Source organism: Mastigoproctus giganteus, chromosome 8 (genome assembly GCF_048544385.1).
Source record: "Mastigoproctus giganteus isolate SK-2022 chromosome 8, ASM4854438v1, whole genome shotgun sequence".
Classification (NCBI taxonomy): domain Eukaryota; kingdom Metazoa; phylum Arthropoda; class Arachnida; order Uropygi; family Thelyphonidae; genus Mastigoproctus; species Mastigoproctus giganteus.
The window spans coordinates 158,853,784-158,881,633 of record NC_143582.1 but is presented as its reverse complement, the minus strand read 5'-3'; the positions used below and the strand labels follow the sequence as shown (position 1 = coordinate 158,881,633).

The following is a 27,850-nucleotide window of genomic DNA, read 5'->3' as shown; positions in this document are numbered from 1 at the left end:
ATCCTGTCTTGTAATTTAATTTGCAGAATCACTTACACACACTTCTTCAAGGACTAAGAGAGAATATACTTGAACAAAACAGAGCACCAGTACAACAAGCAATAAGTGAGTATTTTTTTTTTCTAATTGCATATTAAGTATTTACTTTATCACTGATTTACTGGAAAAAAAAAATTGCAAAAATATACAGTATTTTATTTTTTGGATAAGGGATTGTCTTCATCGTGGAGTCAATAAGTTAAGCAAATTTCCAAAACTCTTCATAATAGTTTATTCTAGGAAATAATTATTTTTCAGTGTCATCAGATTCTATAAGCAACTAGCAGGTATTTTGATTTCATCAGAGAAGAAAATGTTTGATAAAGAGAGCAGTAAATAATTGTGTGCCATATATTAAACTTATACATTACAGTATATCTTTGTGAAATAGGACTGTGACAGATGTATTATGGTCTAAACTTCCAACTCTGATATGTATTGTTCTAGCAATACTGGGGGGGGGTTGAAAATCATGTCTCTCCCCTGAATCCAAGGGCACTTTCATAATTATGGCTGAAGGTTTTTTTTTACCTCCTTTGCTGTTTCTTTTAATATAATTGGATAGCTTCCATTAGCCAAGATGCCTGGCTTACTTTTGACTTCATCAGTTTGTCTTTCACTTATTTTTCAGTTATTACAAAATCATTTAGCTGCCAACAATAAATAATGTCATACACTAACAGACAACAATTATAATGATTGGTGGACAAGAGATTGCTTTCTTGCAAAAAGGAACAAATAAAGCATGGAACTTTCTTTGGTGAAATGCTACAATGAAGAATCTTAACCGCGAATGACTCAAAATGACTCAATGCTGAAGGGTGACAATTTCATATCAAAGTAACAGGATGTTTGGATTAGATTCACTTCTACCCATATGCAGAAACATTGACCCCAGAATAATCTATAGAAAGATCTGCATTTTCAGTGGAATGTAGTAGTAGTGGCATGTGATGCAAGAAAGCAAGCATATGAGCTTATGCACATCAGCCAAAAAAAAAAAAAAAAAAATTACAAAACAATCCCCTTTAAATATTTGTCCAGTTCCTCCATAAATTTATTTAACCTATCAACTTCCACAACGACAGATGGAAGTTTGTTCCAGCAATTAATCACCCTCTAACTAGAGGCAAATTTCCGCACATCTTTTCTACAGCTGTCCTTCCTCAATTTCAAATTATGCCCCCTTAAGTTCGAAATCTGAACAATTGGAAGAATCCCGTCAAAATTCAGCATGCTCAACCCATTCAAGGCCTTTTACACCTCAATCATATCACCTTGCAGGTGCTTAGTCTCCAGCTGCTGCAATTTGCAGAACTTAAGCCTCTCCTGATAAGAGGATCCCTTCATTCCCATTACCAATCTTGTTGCCCTTCTCTGTACACGCTCAAGCAAATCTACATCCTTCCTAAAACGAGGCCTCCAGACCTGCACGCAGTGCTCAAGGCACAGCCTGACCAGTGCCTTATACAGAGGGACAGTCACCTCCCTTTCCCTGCTAAAAAAATTCCTGTATATTATTGACAACACCCCATGACCTGCCCTGGCAGCCTGCCTGCATTTCTTAGAAAACTTCATATCTGACTGCACAATTACTCACAGGTATTTTTCATTTTCTACCTCCTTAAGTGTAGTACCACACAGTTGGTACGTTTCTCTGCGGTTACTTCTACCCACATGCAGTACTTTGCATTTTTCAATGTTAAACTTCAGTTGCCACTTCTGCCCAAATTTTCTAGATCCTGTTGCAGTAGCACACTGCCATTACTGTCATTAACAACCCTGCCAACCTTTGTATCATCTGCAAACTTTGATACTAAGCTTGATATACCTTCATCAATATCATTGATAAATGTACAAAACAAGAGTGGACCCAACACCGAACCCTGTGGGACTCCACTAATAACATCAGTCCACAAAGAGCAGCACCCATTGATTACCACCCTCTGTCTTCTCCCACTCAACCATCCTTTTATCGATTGTAACAACTTACCCTTAATACCATTCTGCTCCAATTTGTACAGTAGTCTTCCATGTGCAACAGTGTCAAAAGCTTTCCTGAAATCCAAGTATATGATATCAAAATTATTTTTTGCATCCAGTTCCTTTGTAACCACATCATAATAACCAATCAAATTTGTCAGACAAGACTTTCCTTTACAAACCCATGCTGTGTCTGAATTATTGCTGCAGTCTTGTCTAGATGATCCTGCAATGCATCTTTAACCAGTGACTCCATTATTTTACCCGGAACAGAAGTTAAAAACTAACTGGTCTGTAATTACTCATGTTACCCTTCGATTCCCCCTTTATGAATTGGGGACACATTTGGACATCTCCAGTCTGTTGGGATCTCCCCTGATTCCACGGATGCTCTCATAATTATGGCTAAGGGTTTTCTTAGTTGCTTTGCTGCCTCCTTTAATATAACTGGATAGATCCCATTCACCCTAGGTGCCTTTCTTATGTTTAACTTCAACAATTTCTCCCCCACTTTGTTCTCAGTTATTACAAAATCATTAAGCACCCTGTTACAATTTGATAACCTTGTGGCATTTTCAGACCTCAACTCTTCATGTGTGAATGTAGATGCAAAATACTCATTCAGTTTGTTTGCTATCTGAGCAGGATCATCAACAGTTGAACCATTGATATCAAGTGGACCAATCAGATTCATCCCCTTCCTTTTAGAGTTTATATAAGTAAAGAAATCCTTGCTGTTTTTCTTAGCATCCTTTGCCAAAGATGTCTCGTAATCTGCCTTCGCCTGCCTAACCTCCTTTATGACTTGATTACAGACTAGCTTATATATATCATAGGCTTCTGTGTCGCCTGATAATTTATATGCATCCCATGCATTTTTCTTCTCTGCCACGTGTCTCATTAGTTCATTTGACAACCATTTGCCTAAACCTTGAACAATATTTTCCTGTATAGGTATGAAACGTTAAGGAGCTTCCACTATTAATTCCTTGAATGCTTCCCACTTAGAATTTGCTGTTGGTAACATCATCAGTTGCTCCCACTGTTCATAATTTAAAAACTGTCTGAGACCACTATAGTCACATTTACGGAAGCAAAAAATCCTTCCTTTAGCCCTCGTGGTAATTATATCTTTAAGTAAATCCCACGTCAGTACACTGTAATCACTGCCACCTAATGGTTCCTTTATCTGCAAATTCTTAATACACAAATGATCACTGCTGATAACCAGATCAAGAGTATTACTTTCTCTGGTTGCCTCTCGAACATGCTGCTGCAGAAAACAATCATCCAATAAATCCACAAAAGTCTTACTAGTGTTGCGAGTGACCAACCCACAAGTTCCAGTCTATGTCTGGGAAGTTAAAATCCCCCATTATAAGACATTCTGATTTACTCGCCCACTCTATTTCTCTGTACAATTGTTCGTTGTACTCATTCGAGTTATTAGGCCTATAACACACTCTTATTTTTGTTTCGCAGTGCTTATGTCACGCCAAACTGACTCAACAGTGCACTGTTCATCTATATCAGCTGGATGCACTTCTTTTGATTTTATGTTTTTCTTAATTAACAGCATAACACCTTATCCCTTCCTATCCTGTCTATCCTTTCTGTACACATTGTACTCTGCAAATTCCAGTCCTGCATTCCTTATATCTGTGTGACACCACGTCTCTGCTATCCCAACAATATGTTTGATGTCTTGACCAACAACATTCAAATTCCTCAGATTTATTTACTATACTTCTAGCATTGGTATACATGTACTTACCTATTTTTATTATTAGGTACCCTAACACATTCCATATACCCACCTGTTTCACAATGACTGCCATCAGTCCCTGAAACCCCCAACACCCCCTCGCTCCATGCCGTTGCTTATTCTAATAGAAGTAGAACAAGAATCACCTTCACCTCTGCCTGCAGTTACTTTTAACCTTTTAGTCTGTGAATCCTCCCCCAAGCTAACAGTTTTCCGACCCACCTAACACTGCCTCGATAGCATCAGCAAATATTCTTTCACCCTTTCTATTTAAGTGTATCCCATCCCTGTAGAAGCAGTCTCTCCTGTTAACAAGCACAGACCAGGCTGAAAAAAATTCTACCCCTTGAGCCTTGCACATTTCCTCCAGGGCTGGATTGATTGATTGACAAGGCTCTCATCATGTACTCCCTCCTATTGTGTCTGGGCAGAATTGCAGACACTTTTAAATTTAACCCATTTAATGACTTTTTTTCAACATTGACCTATACTTGTTAAGTAAATCTGCAGATCTCCTACGTTAATGTAATTGGTGCCAACGTGTACAACAATATCGTCTTTTGTGCCCTTAAAAGATGATATATGCTTTACATCGCCAACTTTTGCCCCTGGTAGACATACCCTTGTCCTATTCCATCTATCCATTTTACACAATATATTCCTCGTCTCTCTGATAATAGAGTCACAGATGATAACTAATTCCTGTGGGACCAGCGCATTCTGCCTTGGAGGTTGCCGCTGTGTTGCCTGATGCCCAGGAGTGAGCTCTGGCATTGAGTTGGGCAGCTGAGAGCTTGACGGGCCCCTCATATTAATTTTCGAGGGCATCTACCCTACACCTCGAGCTCTAATAGATGCCCATCAGCACGCTGAGCTGACGCCTAATTTCTAGACACTCTCTGCACCTGGAACACAAAGACATCCTCCTTGGCTAGATCATGTTCCGTTCCAGAGAGTTCGGCAAACATTTCACCACAAGTTGCACATTTTTTTAGGCTGTGATGCGTTGGAGAATCGCCCCCTCAGTTCTCCCCCTGAGTCCCAGCACTACTGCCACTTTGCTTTTCTGCTCTAGTCTAGGGCATGATATTTTAAATTAATAAGATCAATAAATTTAATTAATTAATTGTCAATACTACACTATCTAATAGAATACTAAATGCAGGGATGCGAATTACACTATATAATTTTGCATTAGAGCTACCTAGTTACAACAATTAAAAATTTGAATTCCTTACCACTGTATACAAAAACAATGGCTACAAGATTTGAACGAAACAACGGTTTTACGTATATTAATTAGTAATCTACAAAAATTCTCATCTAAATTAAAAATAAAAATAACCAGCGTATCTCGAACTGTATGGCTACTTATAAAGTTCAATATAAAATAACAATTAGGTAAATAAAATGGCAAACACTTATCGCTTTTTCGGAGCCTGTAATTCCCAGCTGTAATTTTTAAAGAGAGTCAGCACCCTCTATGTGTCAGCAAATGTTTTCCTCTGCTCTGTCTTGGGTAAGGAAAGGATATTTCTTCTGCAATCGACATTGCAGAGGCATTAGCTGAAATATTTACTGCCACCTCATCATCTGCTTCTTATGAATGTCGTCTAGTTGCAAAGAAGTATGTGGAACAGTATTAAATTAACCTTGGTACAGATCATATTCCTTTAACCTACCATTCACTATTACTGAACTCAACAAAACTATTCAAAATTCCTGAAATAGTTTATTTCATGATGGTTCACCACCTTGACTTCAGTTCCATATCCACAGTATTGAAATTTTACAAGTACCTTGATATAAGGCATTAGTAAGTCAGTAAAGGTAGGTCTAGCAAAACTGGAGAAAGATGTTTCTTCCCCCAGCAGTTATAATTCTATATATCTCTGACCAGTTGTTTAAGAAAAGTCCTATAGAAGATAGTTCACAAAAGAACTCTGAAAGACCAAGTGCTCTAATATGCCATCAGTTTGGTTTCCGTTGTAACAGATCTACAATGGATATCCATATTAAAGTTATAGCACACACTCAGTGCTCTAAAAAATATATATATATATATATATGTGGCAAAGGCAACTTTTAATATTAAAAAAGTATTTGGCACCACCAGGAGATAGGGAATTCTCCAAGTCCTTAGAGTCAGAGATATGCTCTGGCCACGATTCACATGCAAGGAGAGAGAGAGAGAGAGAGAGAGAGAGAGAGAGAGAGAGAGAGAGAGAGAGAGAGAGAGAGAGAGAGACTACCTCACGAATCAATCAATTTAAACGAGCCTCTTCAAATTAGACATATTATTGGGGACAACTCCAATTTATCTGAGTTTTTCCACTATCTAAAACAGATTAATATATTTATGCTCATATAAACTCTTTTTATTAATCCATACAGTTCTCTCCACAGGAACAGGTGCAATATGGCCAAAGTAGCTCTTGCACAAAAAAAAAAAAAAAATCCAACAACAACAACAACCCTAAGAATCAATTCTAAGATCAACTCTTTATGTTACTTAACAGTGACATAACTTGAGGCATTCCAGCTGTGCTGAAAAATTACATGTATATACCAGCTTCTGCTACTGCAGGTGCAAATGGAATTCCCCCAGTTTAATATCAAATTTCTTAACCCATATATTTTGGATCTCCTTTTAATTATTTTTAATGCTGTTCTTTCAAGACATTTCTTTCCCCAGCAGTCGAACATCTACCTTGCAATGCCAATACCCAAAATTCAATCTCTACACTCATTAAGAAATTACCAATTTCTTAATGAGAGTAATGACAACTTCCAATTTATCAAGTTTTCCAAGAATGCTTAAGAAGGCACTCCTCCCCCTTCTAACTAAACAGCCTTTACATCAACCTCCTCAAATTCATACTCCCTTCCTTATAGATCCACTGTAGCTAATCTGCTAGCCACCATCAGCTCTATCCTCTCAATGTTTGAATCTAGTGAGCTTGCAGTCAACTATTTTGATTTCAAAGCAGCTTTCAACTCAATAAATGCACCTGCAATGCTACAGTTACTTCCATACTGTTATCAGATTAAGCGACACATTCTGCAGCTCCTCACATCACTCCTTCAAAATAAAATAATCCAGCTTACTGTCCATGGGCAATGTATCTCTGGGAGAGATAGCATTTTATCCGGGCTCTTGTTCACAGCACTTACTTCCACACTTGTTCAGTCCAGTCATGATATGAAGTCCAGTCATGATATGAAGCTCCTCACAGAGTGCTCCATGAATTTATATTCTCCTTAAAGAAAATGCTTTCTGTATTCAGTCAACATGATGTAATGTTCCTGTCCCCATCATTGGAATTGCCAGACATATGGATCTTGGTATTGTGTTTGATCCTAAATTGTGCTTCAGTAATCACTTGAATAAGCTGCTCACCTGGGCAGCATGACTTCAGTGGATTGGATTGCCAAACAGTATTTCGTGTATATTTCAGATGTCACAGCTACCAGAAACTAGTATTCTCTACACATTTTATATAAATGTAGGGTTGTAAGCTTCTTCCACATTTAAGGGCAGCTGCAGAGGTCAGTTTGCTACAAATTCAAAGACTCCACCCACTCGTTGGGGTGAACTGCCTTACCAAGATGGTTAAAATGAATGGCAAGATTTCTGTACCATCATTCTGGGACTTGTGCTCTTGGAGAGGCCTTCGGCCTTCTTACAGAGTAAGCACGACTTTTTGCTTGCACTTCAACTGTCTCTTCTTTGTCTAATAGGTTTCAGCCCTTTCAGATTCTCTCACATGCCCAGACAATGGATGCTGATCTTAATTGGTTTGCTTGTGACTAGGAGTACAGACTGCATTGTTGAGTCTTAGATCTCTGTCCTTGATCGTCCTCCTCCTTGAAGTTAGTGTTCAAAAACTACCATTCCTGAGCAGCATGGTGTGTAGGTAAACTGTGTTATTTGAGGATATTAAAGCACTCAAACCTTTGTTGGATTCTTTATGTTAATTTCCGATTTGGAAATATTTTTAGGTTTCCAATTTCAAATCAATTTCCAATTATCCAATTTGGAAATTGATTACCATAGCCGATGGTAATCAATGATTACCCGAAGAATGATTCCTACTTAGTCATAGGCATTTCTATTGTTAAGATCCGGAGTGTCTCAAACAAGAGGAGAAGATCTATTCTTTTGCCCTGTGAAGAAGAAATTTATGGCTGCATATGACTACTACATGGTGCACAATTTCATTAACTGGCATGTATATAATTTTTCAAATTTGAAATTTCTTGTGGAAAAGTTTGCAGTACTCCTTAGTATCATTAAAGATAACAAAATAAATGAAGCAATACGTTTTCTATCATGTAAGAACCTAACACAGGGCTGTTATGAAAGAAGAAAGAATTAATGTATAGAGGTTCTTGGTTGAGGGACTAAACAGGTACACAAGAAAGCTTAAAATATATCAAATTATCCCTAGTTATGCTTGGCATTTTTGGAAATTTTTGTAACAGTAGTGAGTGTGAGAGAATATTCTGCCGGGTTAGAAAAAGAGAAACTGAGTCCAGATCGCTTTCTGGTGAATCTTTGGAAATGCTAGTGACAACCAAGTCTAGATAGTGGGGCCGTTGTTAAAAACAAAACTTTGACTCATTATTATTATTAGTGCAGCATAAGCCTGAGGCTTATGCTGCACTAGCCAAAAAAAAAATTCCCGAGTTACCCTCGAGAGAGAGAGTCAAAATTAGAATGGAACCACCGTGAAAGAGAAGAATGATGATATCCAGCTCAGGACCCTGGGTGTGCCAAGTCCATACTCACCAGATGTGAGCACCCTGGGGTTATTTTTGAAGAGAGCAAAGCCTGCAAAGTATTTTTCTTGAAGTAATCAAATTCAATTGATGTCTTATAGAATGTCAAATATATATAACGCTACAGACAGAAAATGTTAGGTAAGATAATATTTATGAGCATACTGTACTGGTAAACAATCTTCTGCCTGTGTTTTAATATAAAATGTATATTTTAGCAATGAAATTTAATTTCTGGTGCAGTGTGGACTTTAAAAAACCTGTTCTTTCCAATAAATCTGTTTTCCTCCTATTATGCAAGGATCAACATTCTATTTGCAGTTCTTAACTGAATTACTAGAACCCCCATCTTATGGGTTAGGTAGTTCCTGTTATTCCAATTACTGTTACCAGTGATTGTCTCTTGTCCCACATGAGTTTATATTTCTGTGTTTATTTTCTCTACCTGATGATCTGTTAGAGTTCTCAAGGGAGATCTTGATTCTATATCTATCCTGTTTTGTCTACTTTTTTCATCTAACATTGTGAACATTAGTTGAAATAATTTGAACATTAATTTTGACATTAACACTCAAAATTATTATTTTTGTTTTCAGTGATAATGTTAAAAATTAAGTGTTAATTTGTTAATATTAACCCATCCTTCTCACTTTATAAATAGATTTTTGTTGGCTCTAATTTATACAGAATGGTTATAATTAAAGTCTCCTTTGGCTGGCTGTGGAATCACCAGCAGGGTCAGTTGGCATTGTGGTATTGTGGATGAAATAATAGATATGAATATTAAGAATATGGCCAGTATGGTGACCATTTGTGTACACTGGAAGCATGGTCAACCATTGCCCAAAGCATATCAGAGGGGAATGCTAGCAATATGTTTGATGCCATCTTTCAAATCACTTAGAGATTGTATGTCTTTCATATGCCTTTATACACCTATTCTTTAGTTATCCCCATAACCATAGTTACAAGGATTGAGATCCAGAGATTGAATTGGCAAAATTTTTCTCAAGTTGCAAGAAGGGATATGGTTATTATAAAATGTTATGAAGCATCTGGGTTGCTGAATGACCTATGCAGAAAACAGTTAGTATTAGCATTAGTAATCATGCAAGAAAGCATGCTTATACAGCATCAGCCAAAAAAAAAAAAGAAACAAAACTTTACATTTCAAACAATTTGTCTACTTTTTCCTTGAACTTATTTAAGCTGTCAGCTTCCACAACAACGGATGGGAGTTTGTTCCAGAAATCAACCAATTAATAGCTAAAGGCAAACTTCTGCACGTGTTCTGCAATTGCCCTTCTTCAATTTGAATTTATGCCCCCTCATGTACAGTCTGAGTAAGAGGAAGAATCCAGCATCGTGCCTGCTAAATCCATTCAAAGCCTTAAACACTTCAGGATCTCTTCAGTTCTGCTAACCCTGAAGTTAGCAGAACTGAAGCCTTTCTTGGTAAGAGCATCCCATTGTTCCCCTTTCCCAGTCTTGTTGCCCTTTTCTGTACTTGTTCGAGCAGCTTTAGATGCTTTGTGAAATATAGCCTCCAGACCTGTATTCAGTACGCAAGATGTGGCAATTCCTATATATGATTGACAAAATCCCATGAGCTGCACTGGCAGCATGTCTGTGCTGCTCAGAGAACTTCATATCTGACTGCACAATTACCCCAAGGTCTTTTTCATTTTCCACATTCCTGAGTGTAATGCCACACAGTTTGTACGTTACTGCTCAATGTTAAACTTCAGTTGCTATTTTTTTAGCCCATATGCCTAACTTTTTTAGATCCTCTTGCAGTAGAATACTGTTATTACCATCATCAGCCACCCTGCCAACCCCTATATCATCTGCAAACTTTGACATTAAGCTTGGTATGCTTTCATCAGTATCATGGATAAATATAGAGTACAACAATGGGCCCAACACAATTTCTGGCTTCCACTTCTGTAAAGAATTCCTTGTGTATGAATGTAGATGAAAAAATACTCATTTAGTTTGTCAGCAATCTGAGCATGATTAAATCGTCAACAGTTGAACCATCGATATCAAGTGGACCAATTTGATTCATCCCCTTCCTTTTAGTGTTTACATAAAGAAAGAAGCCTTTGCTGTTTTTCTTTGCATCCTTGGCCAAAGATTTCTCATAATCTGCCTTCTCTTGCCTAACCTCCTTTGTGACTTCATTATGGCCTAGTTTACATCTACCATAGGTTTCTGGGTTGCTGGATAATTTATATGCATCCCATGCATTTTCTACTCTTCTGACAGTCTCATTAGTTCAACTAAAATCCATTTAGGCCTAATTCTTGAAGAGTATTTCATAGTTGGTATGAATAGCCTAGTAACGTCTGTGATTAATTCTTTGAATGCTCCCCATTAAAATTGGTTGATGTTAACATTATCAGTTGGACCCAATAAAATGGAATTTAAAAACTGTCTAAGATCACTTTAGTCAGCTTAACAAAAGCAAAAACCCTTTCCTTTATTCTTGATGGTAGTTATATCTTTAAGTAAATCTCACATCAGTATATTGTGATCACTGCCACCTAGTGGTTCTTTTATATGCAGATTCTTAATACACGAATAATCACTGCTGATAATCAGATCAATTGTATTACTTCCTCTTCTTACATGCTACTGAAAATACAGGTCAACTGATGTGGCCACTGTTAATCCGGTTCCTAAACACTGGCAAGCCATTCCCACTTGTTTTTCTGCATTTATTATTATAACCTGCTCACATTTAGTCCTAGCCATGGTTCCAATGCATAAAGGAAGTGCCTCTCGTGGTGTAAAGTGCAAACACCGTACGTTGTTCATAACAGATAAAGTTGAACTTCTGAAAAATCTTGACAGCAGTGTGTCTGTGAGGTTTAACTCTGCTTAATTGTAAATTCCAGCAATTTCTCTCAGTTCCTCTTTTCTTAGTAATTTTCTTTTAGCCATTCCTTTTTATATATATATATATATATATATATATTTTTTTTTTTACACTTATACAAACTTGCGGAAAAACACAACACAGTATGATGGATAATACAGCGTGCTAACGAACTTGTTTCCACAAAATCTCTAACAATACTGACAAACTTATTGTGATGTTTGAGAGTCTATTTTATCGTAATTAGTTTTATTGCAGCGTTCGCAGTAAACTATCACAAGCGACCTTCATATGTATGGCATCACGCGTATGTAGCTGACACGGCTTCTGGTTGGCCACATATATGCGACATAAAAAATACTTTTTTTTTTTTTTTTTTTTTTATATGTATATATATTAAGCGAAAAAAACGACAACACTGACATTACAATATTTATTTTAGAATTACTAATCAAATTATTTCCTAAATATTTTTTGGCCCTTGGGAAATTTTTTTCTTAAACTAGCTTGGCAGTCAATGTGTTAAAAGTAGAAGGAGGTGGTTAGCTGTTTGGTAAAATGTATGTGCTAAAATGTCGCCTCCGTAGCCAGGTGGGCAGGAGCAGCAGTGCGTAGCACACGCTTCTTGATTAGACCGGGGTTAGAGCCCGTGACCACCAAATACGGAGGATGCAGAAAGGCCAGGGAATGACCATCACATATCCCTGGAACAATATGGCCTTAGTTGCTAACGTTCCTAAAAAAAAAAACAAATAACAAACGTGCTAAAATAACCACCGGTGATCCGACAAACACTAATCCGGCACCCCACAGGTCGCTGTAATAGTATTATTTCCTCTCTAACATGCTGCTGTAGAGACCAGTCATCCAATGAATCCACAAAAGTTTTACTTAGGTGCGAGTGACTAATCTACAAATTTCAGTCAATATCTGGAGTGTAAAATCTTCCATTATAAGATTTACTGACCTACAGTTGCTCATTGAACTCATTCGACCTAGACCACACTCCTACTCCAATAGGTGCCTCCGTAGCCAGGTGGGAAGAAGCAGCAGTGCGTAGCACACGCTTCTAGATTAAACCGGGGTTCAAGCCCGTCACCACCAAATATGGAGGATGCGGAACGGTCAGGGAATGACCACCGCATATCCCGGAGCAATATGGCCTAAGTTGCTAATGCTCCTAAAAACCAAACGACAACAACAACCTACTCCAATTTTTTTCCCCAGTTTTTCTTTGTCACGCCAAACTGACTGAACATTACATTGGCCACCCATGTCAACTGCATGCGAATAGCCTTAGATTTTATATGCTTCTTAACTAAAGGAATAACCCCCTCCTCCTATCCTGACTGTCCTTTTTGTACACATTCTACTCCCTATATTTAAATTCTGCATCTCTTATATCTGAGTGACACCAACTCTGATATCCCAACAATGTCTGCATATGATGTCTTCACCAGCATTTCAGATTCATTGAATTTATTTACTATTGTTCTAATTTTACAAGCCAGCAATATTCTTGCACTCTTTCTATTTGGAACTTTTGTCCCTGACTGACATAGCCTGGTCCTATTCCACCTATCCTTTTTGCACAATATATTTCCCATTTTCCTGACAAGTAGATTCACCGACAACAACTAGCTTCCTCTGGGACCAGCATATTCTGCCTTGGGATTGTGCTCTGTTGCGTGATGGTCAGTTGAAAGTTCTTGGTTTTTGTTGTCACCTGTGAACTTGATATGCCCCCCTGTTTTTTTTAAATCCTTTGAGGGCATACAACCTGTTCTTAAAGCTCTCATAAAGCCCCATAGACAATGCTGAGTGGCACCTAATATCCTTACATGTTTTATATCAAGCACATACAAATACATACCCCTTGACAATGTCATGTCATGTCCCATTCCATATAGATCTGCAAACATCAACCAACCAAGCAATACATTTCATGAAGCAGAGATATTTCCAAATGTCCTCTCTGCCCTGTGAAGCTGGAGTCTTGTAATAATGGAGAAAACTGCAATAATTCTTGGGTCTTGCAGTCATAGTATGGATCATGGGCTTGAATCACCTCAAATAAAACTGGTCCACTTACAAAATTTGCTGAAATCCACACCAAACATAATACATGGCTGATAGAGAAGAACTTCATTGACAACACCTGGAGGTGATGATTTCCAGACCCTAAAAATTTCGGTATTCATACTGGCACTTAGATGGAAATAAACCTCATTCGTTGGTGTTAGAATAATCTACGAGGGTGGTTCAATAAAGAATGGCCCTGACCTAGCTGCAGAGGTGCTAGCCTGTTGATTCTTGGCACAGGTTTTAGTCCTTCTCTACATAGCCGCCATGCAGATTTACACATTTTTCTCATTGATGTATGAGGCTGACTGCAGATACCATTTTTGTGAAGTGGTGAGTTCGGTCTTTGTACCATGACTCTGTTGCAGATATGAATGTCTCGTCGTCAGGAAAGTGGGTCCCCCGAAGAAAGGATTTGAGGGAAGGAAACAAGAACAAGTCTGATGGTGCAAGATCTGGTGAGTAGGCTGGATGAGGCAGTATTTCATATCCAGAAGTGGCCACTTGTGTTGTTGCAATTTCAGAAGCGTAAACTGGGGTCTTGAAGCATTCTCACACCTTTGGACAGCATGTCACGCCTACATGTTTTGATTTTCTTCCATAATTTTGTGAGTAAGTTAGCATAATAGGCACCTGTAATTGTTGTTGTTGTTCTACCTTTCGGCAGGTAATCAGTCATTATTACGCCTTTCTCATCCCAAAACACTGTTAGACAGACCTTTCCTGCTGATGCTTGGACCCTTGCCTTTGGGGGGGGGGGGGGGGGAACCATGATGTTGCCATTCCATGGACTGCTTTTTATTTTCAGGGTTGAAAAAGTCTTCCTCATTTTTTTTTGGCACAGGGCTAACATCTCTTGTGATTTCTGTTGTTGATCAGCCTTCTGGAAACCAGTCAGTAATCGGGGAATCCATCTTGCACCCAATTTCCGTAAATGGAGTTGGTCATGAAGGACTGTTTCAACAGAGCCCACACTAATCTTCACCTCCTGGGACAATTCACACACAGATATCTGGCAATCTTCCATGATTAACATCTCCACTTTTCTGATTGTGCTGTCATCAATAGCTGAATGGGGACGACCAGGAATGGGCTCAGATTCTGTCGATGTCCAACCACACCTAAACTGTCAGGTGCCTCCGTAGCCAGGTGGGCAGGAGCAGCAGTGCGTAGCACACGCTTCTTGATTAGACCGGGGTTCGAGCCCGTGACCACCAAATACGGAGGATGTGGAAAGGTCAAAGAATGACCACCGCATATCCCCGGAGCAATATGGCCTTAGTTGCTAATGCTCCTAAAAACCAAATAACTAACTAACTAACCTAAACTGTCTATGCCAGTGCTTCACAATTCTGTAGGATGGGGCTTCATCCTTATTTACAGCAGTCATCTTCTCATGGATTTCTTTAGGAGATATTCCCTTCAAGAACAGATACCAGATTACAGCTCGGTCTTCAGCTCTATCCATGATACTACTTCGTCACATGTTCAGCTCTGTAAGAGAAAAACGAATTAAGACACAGGGCTGCAATTTTACACCTTTAGTACAGAGATATGTATGATTCTACACACAAAATATCATGACTCTGCGATATATGGAAGTAGGTGAGGCTGATTATTTATTGAACCACCCTCATATGTTACAGACCAGTATCTGTCAGTAATTTTCAATGCTCTTTATGTTGATTATTTCTGTATCTTTCATCAGGCATACAACTTGAGAACAGGCGCCTCCGTAGCCAGGTGGGAAGGAGCAGCAGTGCGTAGCACACGCTTCTTGATTAGACCGGGGTTCGAGCCCGTCACCACCAAATACGGAGGATGCGGAAAGGTCAGGGATTGACCACCGCATATCCCGGAGCAATATGGCCTTAGTTGCTAATGCTCCTAAAAACCAAATAACTAACTAACTAACAACTTGAGAACAATTAAAAGACAGCTGCAGCAAGCTATTAAAAACCTCAGTAACTTCACATTAGTTAGATTGAAAAGTCATTTCATATAGATCAGAAATTGAATGCTTGAGGATAACATCAGACAGAAATCTAACATCTCAATCAAATTCATCAATTACAAACAAAATGCACAAGAAGTATTAATATACTCTATTTTCTGTCTGCTATTACCTGACTGGAAGACTGCTGCAATCAACTTCATTTGTACCATACACTTGGTCAGAGTAAAATCAATTATTGCGCCTAGGAATACCCCCTCGGCCAGATAAAGTACCGTTTGATGGCTTGATGTGGTTCATCGTCTTGGAATCTGTAGCCAATTTTGTACGTTGGAATAAAACACTTTAGAATAACTATAAAAACACTAGAATAAAACTAAATCTTGACAAAAACCACCCTATATGTCCATTAGTCTTTGAACCATCCTAGAAAAATCTTTCTGACACTAAACAGCATGACAGAAGACCTTATTGCACAACACCCTGCCCATTTAGTATTTCTTCTACAGTTTGTGTCGTAAATCCATAGCTGCCAGCTCTGAATTTACAACACAGAATCCATCTTTCCGACTCATTTTAACCCTTCTCAGTCTTGCTATAATACTAGAGTTGGTACAATGCAATTTTTTTATCTTTTCCCAAAAAATTGCAAAATTGTATCAAAATTGGAATTTTTAAAAATTCTGTGAATTTTTTCTTTAACTTTATAAAAGAATACGGCAATGGTAAACACCTGAGAGTAGTTCGCCATAATTGTTCAGTTAGCCATATACATTAGACTCTCGATTTTCCGGGATAGGTGGTAAAAAACAAATCCCGGATAACCGATTTCCCAGTTAATCCAAAAATACAGAAGTCCCCGACATACGTAAGAGATACGTTACAGGACTTCTTACTTCGTTGAGTTTTACGTAACTTGGAAATGACTAATAACATATTGCTACTATATTATAATTGACAAATCTGAATTCAGCGCGATACGTGTTAATGTTTGGCCATTTTCATACATCCTTATTGTTTTAATTTTCTGATCCAACTCGATCGATTTCCTTTTCTTGGTAGATTTACTAGCACCACTGTCGGCACCATAATAATGGTCAAAATTAAATTTTCTGTAAAGAACTTCAAAGGATTAATGTGAAAACTCACTATTATCACCACGTGCAAGCTCACATTTTACTAAAGCACATTTCTGGAGGTCACTACCATAAAACAAAATCAATTTGCAGTTCCCGGTTTATTGGGCTTTTCTGTTAGTGCATCTAATTATAAACGGGTAGTAAACTCTATCTTATTGCATTTGTGATAACACCGATAGCTGGAATTCTGTGGGCTTTTACGTTATTATGGTGAAGTGTGTCCCCCTTTCACTGAAATCTTCAGTCATATAAAAAAAACCATAAATAAATTGTAAGAATCTTCTCTTCTTTCCTATTTTTTTGCTTGTTACTCCGTATCTCACTTGTGCAATTTGTGCGTGCCATGATCGTCGATATTGATTGCTTATTATTATTATTTTTTTTTTTGTTTTAAATTTTACAATCCTAAAAAAAAAATTGAGTGAAAAAAAAATTTAAGTAAATCCGTTGTTGCCGTAAGTCGAGGACTTACTGTATCAAAAATGTTCAGCAACCTACATAAAAAAAATATGGCAACAGATAGAAAAAACTTACCACGTACTACTCGTGTGGCCAATACGATGCTTCCCTTTATTTTTTGCCATGTTGATTTTAAATCTAATAGCTCCCCTTTATTTTTAATTATGTTGCACATGGTTTGGTCTCCAACATTATAATGGTTCTTTAAAGATTTAATGAATACACCGTTTTCAAACTTTTGAATAATTTCAAGGTTTTGTTTAAACTGAAAGTGCAGTTCTTTTGCATTTACTCATCGTTTTTGCGATTTCTAAACAAAAATATATATATATTTACTATAAAAAAATTTCGACATCTCTGACATAAATAATGAAACAAAATTTGTCTTTTTATGGTTCAACGGAACCCAACAATCGACACGATGCACTAAAACAAACTAAACATTTAGGGGTTTTTTTGAGCAGCGGGTGTGAAGACAGTGGGGGTTGCAAGATAATAGGTACATTATCTCCCAGTGACGACTTATAACATCACTTATTTATGACTTGCAAAAGATCTGTTTATATCTATTCTAGTTAGTACTTGAATTTTATGATTTCTGGTTGTTTTTTTGTTTTTTTTTTTATTTGGATTTTTGAAGTGTCCCAGTTAATCAGATCCCGGTAAATCGAGAGTCTGGTGTGTGTATATGTATATATATATAGGGAGATTCAGATAAAATGCACAAGGATCTATATTGCTTATTTTTAGGTTTAGTGTACAACAATACCTCGCATAGCACTGACAATTGTTACCGATACTGTTCCATGTTATGTGAAACCATGCTGACTGAGGTATAGTTATAATTGGTTTTAATTGAATGCATACCAGAGACACAGTCTATTAACAAATTATAATAAATCTATAAACAATTTGCACTTGATAGCCAATTAAAAGGATTTGAATTAAAAAAATATGTCAAAAAATTTTATTAATGAAAAGGTAACATCACGAGAGATGAGAGAAGAGCTTTATTGTTTATTTAGGTATTTCAATAATGAAGTCTGGTGAAGTCGTCTCTTCTTTTTGTCGGTGCAAATCTTTGTAGCATCAAATCCCATCTTGTAAAATTTGCCATATCCTGATGCTACGTTCAACATTTGGATCTCCATTCATAATTGCCTTGCAGACCATGTCAACCCCCCCCCCCCCCTTGAAAAACTTTCTCCAGATTTTCTGTTGCAAATTCTTTTGGTGCCACTTCAGTGTTATCCACTTCAGAATTGTTTCCTCTTCTTCGTGAGTCAGTGCAGTCAAGTACATTGGGAGTGTCCAAAGCTTCGAATCCCAAATCTTTTCCGATCTTCACAATGTCTTCGGCAGTTGTCTGAACTTGCGATTCAAAACCAGTGAAATCAATTGCAAAATGTGGGAAAACAACTTGCCAAACAGAATGCATGTCATTGGCAGAGATTTCTAGCCCAGATGCAGATATATTTTCTATCGCATTCCTGATGTTATAATTTTTCCAAATTGTGTGTGAAGATGATGATCCCACTCCTGTTGAAGCTTCAATTACTTGAGAAAATGTTTGCTGCAGATAATAAACCTTGAATGTGGCAATTATGCCTTCACCCATGGGTTGTAAGAGAGAGAGAGGTTGTGTTAGGTGCACGAAAGCATATTTTTACATTTTCATTGAGATCAAAGGTGGATGGCTTGGTACATTGTTTAAAATAAACAAAATTTTGAACTCCATCCCTTCATCTTTGCAGTAATGTTCAACTGTTCTCAGACAGTTTTTAAATTCTATACAGTGGGACCATCTAATGATATCGTCAGCAGCAAATGCTAAATGGAAAACATTCAGGGAAGTAATCATAAAAGCTGCTAGACTTTCACCAGTCAAGAAATACCATTCCAAGCTTAGACCTAAGTGGAGGTCAGATGAACTGTTGAGACAAGTGGCAGAGAAGAAAAATGCATGGGATGCATATAAATTATCAGATTACACAGAGGCTTAATGTAGATTATAAAGTAGTCTGCAGTCAAATCACAATAGAGGTTAGGCAATCTAAGGCAGATGACAAGAAGTCTCTGGCAAAGAATGCAGAGAAATGCAGTGGACTTCTTTAGTAGAAAGACTGGGTTGAATCACATTGGTCCACTTGACGATGATGGGTTAACTGTTGATGATCCTGCTCAGGTAGCTGAAAAACTGAATGAGAATTTTCATCTACATTCACGCGTGAGCAGTTATTTAGGGAGAGGAATGCCAAACGTTTATCAAATTCTAAGAAGGAGCTAAAGGATTTTGTAATAACTGAGAGCAAAGTGGAGAAATTGTTTAAATTACACACAAAAAAGGCACCTGGGGTGGATGGGATCTATCTATTTATATTAAAGGAGGCAGCAAAGGAAGTAAGCAAACCCTTAGTCATAATTATGAGAGCATTCTTGGATTCAGGGGAGATCCCCACAGACTAGGGTTGTCCAAATGTATCCCCTGTTCACAGAGGGGGTTCGAAGGAAGACATGAATAATATCAGATCTGTTAGTTTACCTTCTATTCCAGGGAAAATTATGGAGTCACTAATTAAAGAAGCATTGCAGGATCATCTACACGAGACTGCGGTTATAGTTCAGACACAGCATGGGTTTGTTGAGGGGAAGTCTTGTCTAGCCAGTTTGATGATTGAATGATGTGTTCACAAAGGAACTAGCTGCAAAAAATAATTTTGATATCATATACTTAGATTTCAGGAAAGCTTTTGATACTGTTGCACAGGGAAGCCTGCTGTACAAATTGGACAGTATGCCATTAAGGTAGGTTGCTGCTACAGATAAAGGGATGGTTGAGTGGGAGAAGACAGTGATAATCAGTGGACACTGCTATTCATGGACTAACATTATTAATAGAGTCCCCAGGTTTTGGTGTTGGGCCCATTGTTGTTTTCTATATTTATCAGTGACATTGATGAACTTATATTAGGCTTAATGTCCAAGTTTGCAGATAATACGAAGGTTGGCAGGGTTGTTAACAACAGACACAATTGAACAGGATCTAGAAAAGTTGGACAGATAACTGAAATTTAACATTGACAAATGCAAAGTACAGTAAACCCCCGCTATTCGCGGTATCTGTATTCGCGGTTTCGCGTATTCGCGATCGCCGATTTAATATAAAATGAAACCTAAAAAATGGGAATTTTAAAGCACCATGAATATTTTCCGCCATAAAAAAACATGAGCGTGGCTAAAATTATCTTTCCCGGTCAAAACAGCGCTCAGTGGGTGGGGGGGGAGAAGGGTGACAAAATCGCGAGCGTGGATGTTTCTCGCTAATCCTTGTTCAGTATGTGTTATGCGTTTGTCATGGAAGGTTTTGTCGTTTGCTTTTAATTTATATGTTTATAAATTGAATAAATTTATCAATTTATAAATTGATATGCTTACAAAAATGATAAATCTACCGTTTTGCAGTGTAAAACAGACTTTTTCGAGTGTGTTAACGGAAGAAAGTGCCTTTATTGTGGACAAGTTCTTTCTAACCCCTACAAAAATATGACTACGAATAACAAGAGAAATGTGAAAATATCAAAGAAGGTGATGACATTAGTGAATAAAATTGAGTTATTAGATAAAATTTCTAATGATGAAAGTGTCTCCTCAGTGGCAAAACATTATAAAATCAATGAGTCAACGGTACGATCAATCAAGAAATCGGAAGAAAAAATCCGCCGTAGTGTCCGTGAAAACGCGCTAATTGCTTCAAAAATTTGCTCTGTAACTCGTGATGTTAAATTAGAAAAAATGGAAAAGGCTTTAAATCTGTGGATAGAAGACCGAACTCAAAATAAAATTCCGTTAAATTCACTCATCATTCGTGAAAACGCAAAACTCCTTATCAACGCTTTAGCGAAACTGGTGATAGCACTGGCGGGATAGGTTTTTTAGCTAGCAAATACGCTGGTTTGAAAGATTTGTTTGAAATTTCTAATAAATATTACGTTTAATATTAAATTGTTTCTTATTTTCATTTCTATGCCTTATGCTTGCATTTCACAATACATAGTCATATTATGAAGGTACATATAATACATAAATAGACAAAATTTTAGACTAGTTTTTCTTATATATTTCATACTTTGGAACGGAACCCCTTTATTACTATGGGAGCCATAACTCAGTATTCGCGTTTTCGGTATTCGCGGCATTTCTCAGGAACGTAACCCCCGCGAATAGCGGGGGTTTACTGTACTGCATATGAGAAGCAGTAACCCCAGAGTAACTTACCAACTGTATGATACTACAATCAGGGTAGTAGAGAATGAAAAGGACCTGGGGGTAATTGCGCAGTCAGATGTGAAATTTCCTGCAGACATGCTACCAGGACAGCTCACTGATATACAGAAACTTTCCAGCAGGGATAAGGAGGTGATTACCCCTTTGTATAAGGCCATAGTTATGCCACATCTTGAATACTGTATACAGTTCTGATGGCCTCACTTTAGGAAAGATGTAGAGCTACTGGAATAGGTGCAGAGAAGGGCAACCATATTGGTGAATGAACAAAAGGGTTTTCTTATCTAGAAAGGCTTCAGTTCTGCAAATTGCAGCTTTTCTTGAGACTAGCCACCTGTGGGGAGATCTGATTAAGGTGCTTAAAGCTTTGACTGCTTTGAGTAAGTTAAATATTAATGGTATTGTTCCACTTGCTGGGACCACACACACACACACACACACACACACACACACACACACACACACACACACACACACACACACACATGAGAAGTCAAATTTAAGTTGAGGGTGGGTGGTTGATTACTGGAACAGGGTGGCTTCCATCTGTTATTGTGGAAGTGGATGGGTTGAATAATTCAAGGGAGAACTAGCAAATTCTTGACAGGTACAGATGGGTGGAACTTCTTCTTCTTTTTTTTTTTTTTTTTTTTTTGTGTGTGCTGATGGTGATGCTATATAAGCTTGCTTTCATACATCATTTGCGATTACTACTACTAATGTTATCATCCTCCTGTGATATCATAAATGTAATTCCATATTAGCCTTGTTTTGCTTGCCATTCTGTTCTTGGTGACTCTCTTGGTGGTCCTCTTGACATAAATGCCGTTTATTTATTTATTTTTTTCATTGCTATTCACAATTTCCTTTGTGAATTTATATTTTGAGAAAGTAATGCTACTGTGGTATGTTTCTGTCATTACCACTGGTGTAATGCTATCAGCCTTCCAGTAAGGGTGACTATCATTTATCCACGTTTGTTGTTGTTATTTGGTTTTTAGGAACATTAGCAACTAAGGCCATATTGCTCTGTGAATATGCGGTGGTCATTCCTGACCTTTCCGCATCCTCCTTATTTGGTGGTAACGGGTTCAATTATCCACATGTAGCCCACAGGGTTACTAATGTCATTTTTAATTGAGCATTACCAAGGTGAAAAATTCAAAGGCACCAGTATCAACAGTTTTGGAGCCATTTTGTTCCATTATCATATAACAGATAGCTCCATTTGACAACCTTATGCCAAATGGTGAATCAGTGAATTTAACCTAAACAAGCAAAGCCAAGCAGTGTGCAGAAGAAACACTTTTTATTGAAAGCTGAACTATCATATATATGTGTGATGTGACCCCTATTATTGTGCTGCATTGCTCAGTGTAGTATTTAGTAAAGAAGTGCTGGTACTATTTCAACACAGGCATTGCGTATTCCCTGAAAATAAAGATGGATAAACATAATGCAGAGTAGAGTTATTTTTTCAAACTATTTCATTATTTGCATTGAGAATAACACCCCACTTCTTTACTAAATTGATAGTCACTTTTTTGGTTCAGTTGTTTGGAGACTATGTAGTGTGGGGGGGATTACCAAATGGCTTCACATAATCTACTAAAATCAATTTAAAAAAAAAAACAATTAAAAAAGGCAAATTATATTTGGATGTAGAGTTTATTAAGAAAAAACTGACTGTTGCTCCCATTTGAGGATCAGCAGTTCAAATGGGAGTAGCAGCAATATAATGCACTTTTCCAAGAATCTTTTCTTTTTTTTTTGATAAATTTTATTATTAAACAACAAACATAAAGACTATAATGTTTTTGTGTGTTTAAGATTCTGGGATCTGGTATTTACTGAATGAACTGGCTCTGAATGTATTCTATGTGCTATGTTGCTGATGAGCTTTTATCCTTATTTCTCATCTTCCCTCACTAAACTTGGGAAAGTCACAATGAAACTTAGATCTGGATAGTTTAGGAAAATAGGGATAAGTTAATAAAGTTTTTATTTCTAATTTGCACCTGTAAGAAGACAATGTGTTCATATTCTCTTCTTTTTTACAGTAAAAAAAAAAAAATGCTGGATTGTGCCATCAACCCATAGTACCATATTTTCACATAACCCTCAAAAATCCCCCTGTATATTGTTGTTTGGAGTTGCAGTGAAGCAATATACTGGAGATATGTAATCATGATATGATGTATTGTGGTGAACAAGTCTTACTATAATGAAAACTGGTTAGGATTTATGTTGGCTTCCAAATGTGCTCAAACTATCATTAGATAGTGCCAGCTGCTTTAGATCATTTCAAGAATTCTAATCGGCTATGTCATATGTATTAAGTAGTTCACTGTGTAAAGATGATATCCCACTTTGTCTTCACTCTTTAGATATTAATGTATGAAATAATTACTTTTTGTTACTTCTTATTTCCAAATAGGTTCACTCAAAGAGGAATTAGATTTTGATGGGATAGCAAAAAATCATCTTCAGTTAGCTCTGTATGTTTTCCAAAAAGCTGTGAGTAATGTTTTCAGAATTTCTCTCAATAGTACATTAGTGTATCCTTGTTAACTAAGTATCAGATTATTCCAAGTGCAATGTATTTTGGAGTCACTATTCCCTGGCTAATGATATAGAGCTTTGTATGCATTGTAGTATGGATGATTCAAAATATATTTGCATTGAAATTATAGCCAGGATTGTGGCCCGTAGCTTGTGAATAGTTTTTCTAATTCAAAAAGTCTGCCAAAACCAAATACAAACAAATGTCATTATAACAAAACTGAATAGAGCAATGATGAAAATTTGCTGCTGTGTAGTACAGGTGAACCCCCACAGTTGCTTAGGTTCCGGGCCTTTGTCATAAAGTGGATCGCTACCTTTTTTCACTTGCAGATGCATGTAATGCTCAAATTAACAAAATTAAGTATAGCACTTTCTGTTAACACTGCAATTAAATATTAATGCAACAACTTACAAATTTGTGAAAGAAAGTCCCTCCAGTCTGAATTTACATAAAGGCTTGTGACCTGCAAGCATAAAATGTAAACACTGTTTGGCAGCATTAAAGAGATGTAAAAATTAGTAAGAGTAAGATAGGAAAATTTTAAATGTAGGAGGTTGCCAACATGATTCAAGTCGATTGATCATTTTAAAACCTTACTTTTGACAAAATAAATGATAAAAACCTGCTTCTGCATGATATCAATGCATGATATCACTTTGTCTGTACCCTACTAGGAGTACAGTACAAATTTATTAAAGCAAATCTGAAGGGGATGGCACAAATTCTACATCATCTGGATCTTCTTCATCTACAGCTAAATGCTTCCATCGTATGATTTGGATGGATTTTTTGTAGGCCTAACTGATGTTGAAGGCTGTTTTTAGATTTGAGAGGATGCTGGTCTGTAGATGTCTCTATAACAGGCATATTGATCTAAAATGCCGGCATTTACTTTGAAACTTCTTTCAAAATTGGGATCCACCTTTTCAACAATGGACATAGCTGCTTCTAAAAGCCTGCATGCTTTTGAAGAAAGTTTCTTGCAAGTTAAAAGATTCAGCGGGATTCAATACATCCTCAAGACGAGAATCCTCTTCCTTTGTCCTATGCTCTTCAAGTTCTGGAAGGTCTTCCTTACTTGGGAGCTGTGAATGTGACCCAAGCAGTTCAGTAACATCTTCAGACTCCATTTCTAGCTCTAACTGCCTTGCCATGTCCACAATATTTGTAAGTAGCCTCTTCAACATGATCTTCAAAATCATCAATAGTAAACTGGGGGCACAGCTTCTTCCAAATGCCTTTAGGTATTGACTGTTTCACTTCATCCCATGCATCCATCCCGGGTAGGCTTGATGCCATCCAAGATCGTGAAGCCTTTCCAGAATTCTTCTACTACATTTGCTCTAGGTGTACTTTCAGATTCACTGTCTATTGCAGCTGCAGCCTTAGCAAATGTTCTCCTTAGGTAATATGATTTAAATGCAACAATAACACCTTAGTCCATTGGTTGAAGCAATGAAATAGTATTTGAAGGGAGGAAAATTACTTGAACGTTTGGGTTAAGGTCATCTAATGATTTAAGGTGGCCAGGTATGTTATCGAGAGGAAGTAAAATTTTGAAGTGAGTTTTCTTTTCTGTACACTATTCCTTAAGTGCAGGAACAAAGTAATTTGAAAAACACTGTTCAAAAAGTGATACAATAACCCATGCTTTTCAAATTGATTTCCAGTAAACAGGCAGACTGGGTTTTGCATAATTCTTTAAAGCTCTTGGGTTTTCTGAATGATAAACTAGCATAGGCTTCAATTTGAAATCACTGTTTGATACACTATCATCATTCAATTTAATAATTTTACTCTTGGTATCTAATGTGAGAGAGTGGCGGCTCTTTTTCATCTTTTCACATTTACTGTTATCTGCCATTATCAATGTATAATTATTATAATATGTAAATATATACATACAGTATTATAATATATAAAAGTTTTATAATCAACACCAAAACACAGAGATAAACAGCATGCAATGATGCCAGATGTAAACTGTCTGCCACATGGAGTGCGCATTGGTTGATTTCTTGTTGGCTTCATGTCATTAGTGTGGATTAGGTGTCTCAGGAATGGAGCATATGGTATAGTTAAAAAGTGCCATAAATACGGATCATCTTATAGCGGGGTACACCTACATAGTATCACTGTGTAATGCATTATTCATACAGTGAATGTTGGTTAGTGTTATTACTGGTTATTCTTATCAGCCACTTATTATAGTCAAAAATTTTAATCTAAAACCATTTATATTATAATGTATGCAAATTCTGCCACTTTATAAGACCATACTGCCATTTATTGTTATAATTTTTCGTTTCAATTAGAAGAAATGCAGAACAACTAAAATTGTGTATATATATCGGTGGTTCTCAAACTTTTTTTAATGTGAAGGCACCCTAAATCCATTATGAAAAATTCCCAGCACCGGATGCAATGGGCGCTGGCAGAATATTTTGTAAGGTGGTGCTGTTTCGAATACAGTGTACGAGACGGGTGGCTTGGCTCAGCTATTCTGTATATGTACATAAACACTGCGATGTGCTCAAATTATTTCACGACGACTTCTAATTTACACAGTTGCATGAAAATCAATTACTTTTTGTAGCGATGGTGACGATGTAAGCTGATACTAAATTTGACGTCATGGCACCCCTATAAAGAGTAAGTGGCACCCACTTTGAGAACCACTGATATATATATATATATATATATATATATATATATAATAATGTGTGGTTTGTAGAATAAATAAAATAAAGTGTCTGTGAAAATGGAAATGAAAAGTACACAAGGTGCCAGAACTAAGAGAAGTTTAAGGGATAGTAGAAAGTGGAAGTGAAGTAGTGGTAAAACACGTGAAAGAATTAGAAAAACCTAGTGTAAAAATGAACTGGGACTGAGGGAGGAAAAAAAAGGAATATATAAGTAAATAAATAAATAACACTGTATTCAGATATGGCAATTTTAGCAAGAGGTCGAATCAGGGGATGGCAAATATGCAGAATCTGAATATAGTAGATGAAAATATGATATATAGCCAGGAAATTCATCACTACTCACTAATATATTCCTTAAACAACAGCTCCTCACTAATATATTCCTACTATTTATTTAAGTTTGAACCTTCTGCTGCTTTGTGAATTGCTACTCTTAAACAACAGCTCCTCACTAATATATTCCTACTATATATATATATACATATATATATATATACAGGTGACCCCCGCATAACGCTGATCATTCGTTCCGGAAAAACAGAGCGCTAAGTGAATCCGCGCTAAGCGAGCGCCGCTTTCCCATAAGGTAACATGTATTTATGAGCTGCGGTCAGTGCCATAGGATATTTCCTAATGAATAATAAACAGTAATGAAAAGATGCACAAATGTTGGTCAAAATATTTAATATTCAAATATTTGCACATATAAAATATTCTGCATTGCATACGTATAATTATGTGGTAACTACTTGCGTATCAAAAGTAAATTTAAAATTCCAATTAAAATAATGAATTTAATTTAATTGATGAATTTAATCATGAAAAATGTGTGGATTTTGAGTTGAACTTTGGCCCTCTTCCAAATAAACTAAAAGGGGTATTAATTTTAATCCCCCGCAGCGTTAAAACCAACAATAAAGTCAACCGATCCTTCACCGCTTTGAAACCTGGCATGTTTTTTCTTCTTTCAATATGAAACTTCTTTTAGGCATTCGTTTCCACAAAAGTCCTGCTTCATCTATGTTAAAAACTTATTGAGAAGTATAACACATAACACCCCTCTTCAGTAATTTTAACAAAAGTTCTTTTTTGAAAGTTTCGGCTCCTTGATCTGCACTTGCGGCTTCTCCCTGGATTTTAAATCTATTCAACCAGCCCTTACCAGTTTTAAATGGTTCCACATTTTTTTTTTTTAGGCGAGTTTTCTT

General features: G+C 37.0%; 1 protein-coding gene across 6 annotated transcripts in view; it reads left to right on the top strand.

Moving 5' to 3' along the window:
• Ask1 (apoptotic signal-regulating kinase 1) overlaps positions 1-27,850 on the top strand; it is an 843,483-nt gene that overhangs the window by 630,652 nt on the left and 184,981 nt on the right. For all 6 annotated transcript variants that reach the window (XM_090379009.1, XM_090379010.1, XM_090379014.1 and 3 more), the window contains 2 exons: positions 27-105; positions 23,806-23,885. In XM_090379009.1, the coding sequence (XP_090235135.1) occupies positions 27-105; positions 23,806-23,885 (159 nt within the window). The remainder of the gene's footprint in view (positions 1-26; positions 106-23,805; positions 23,886-27,850) is intronic.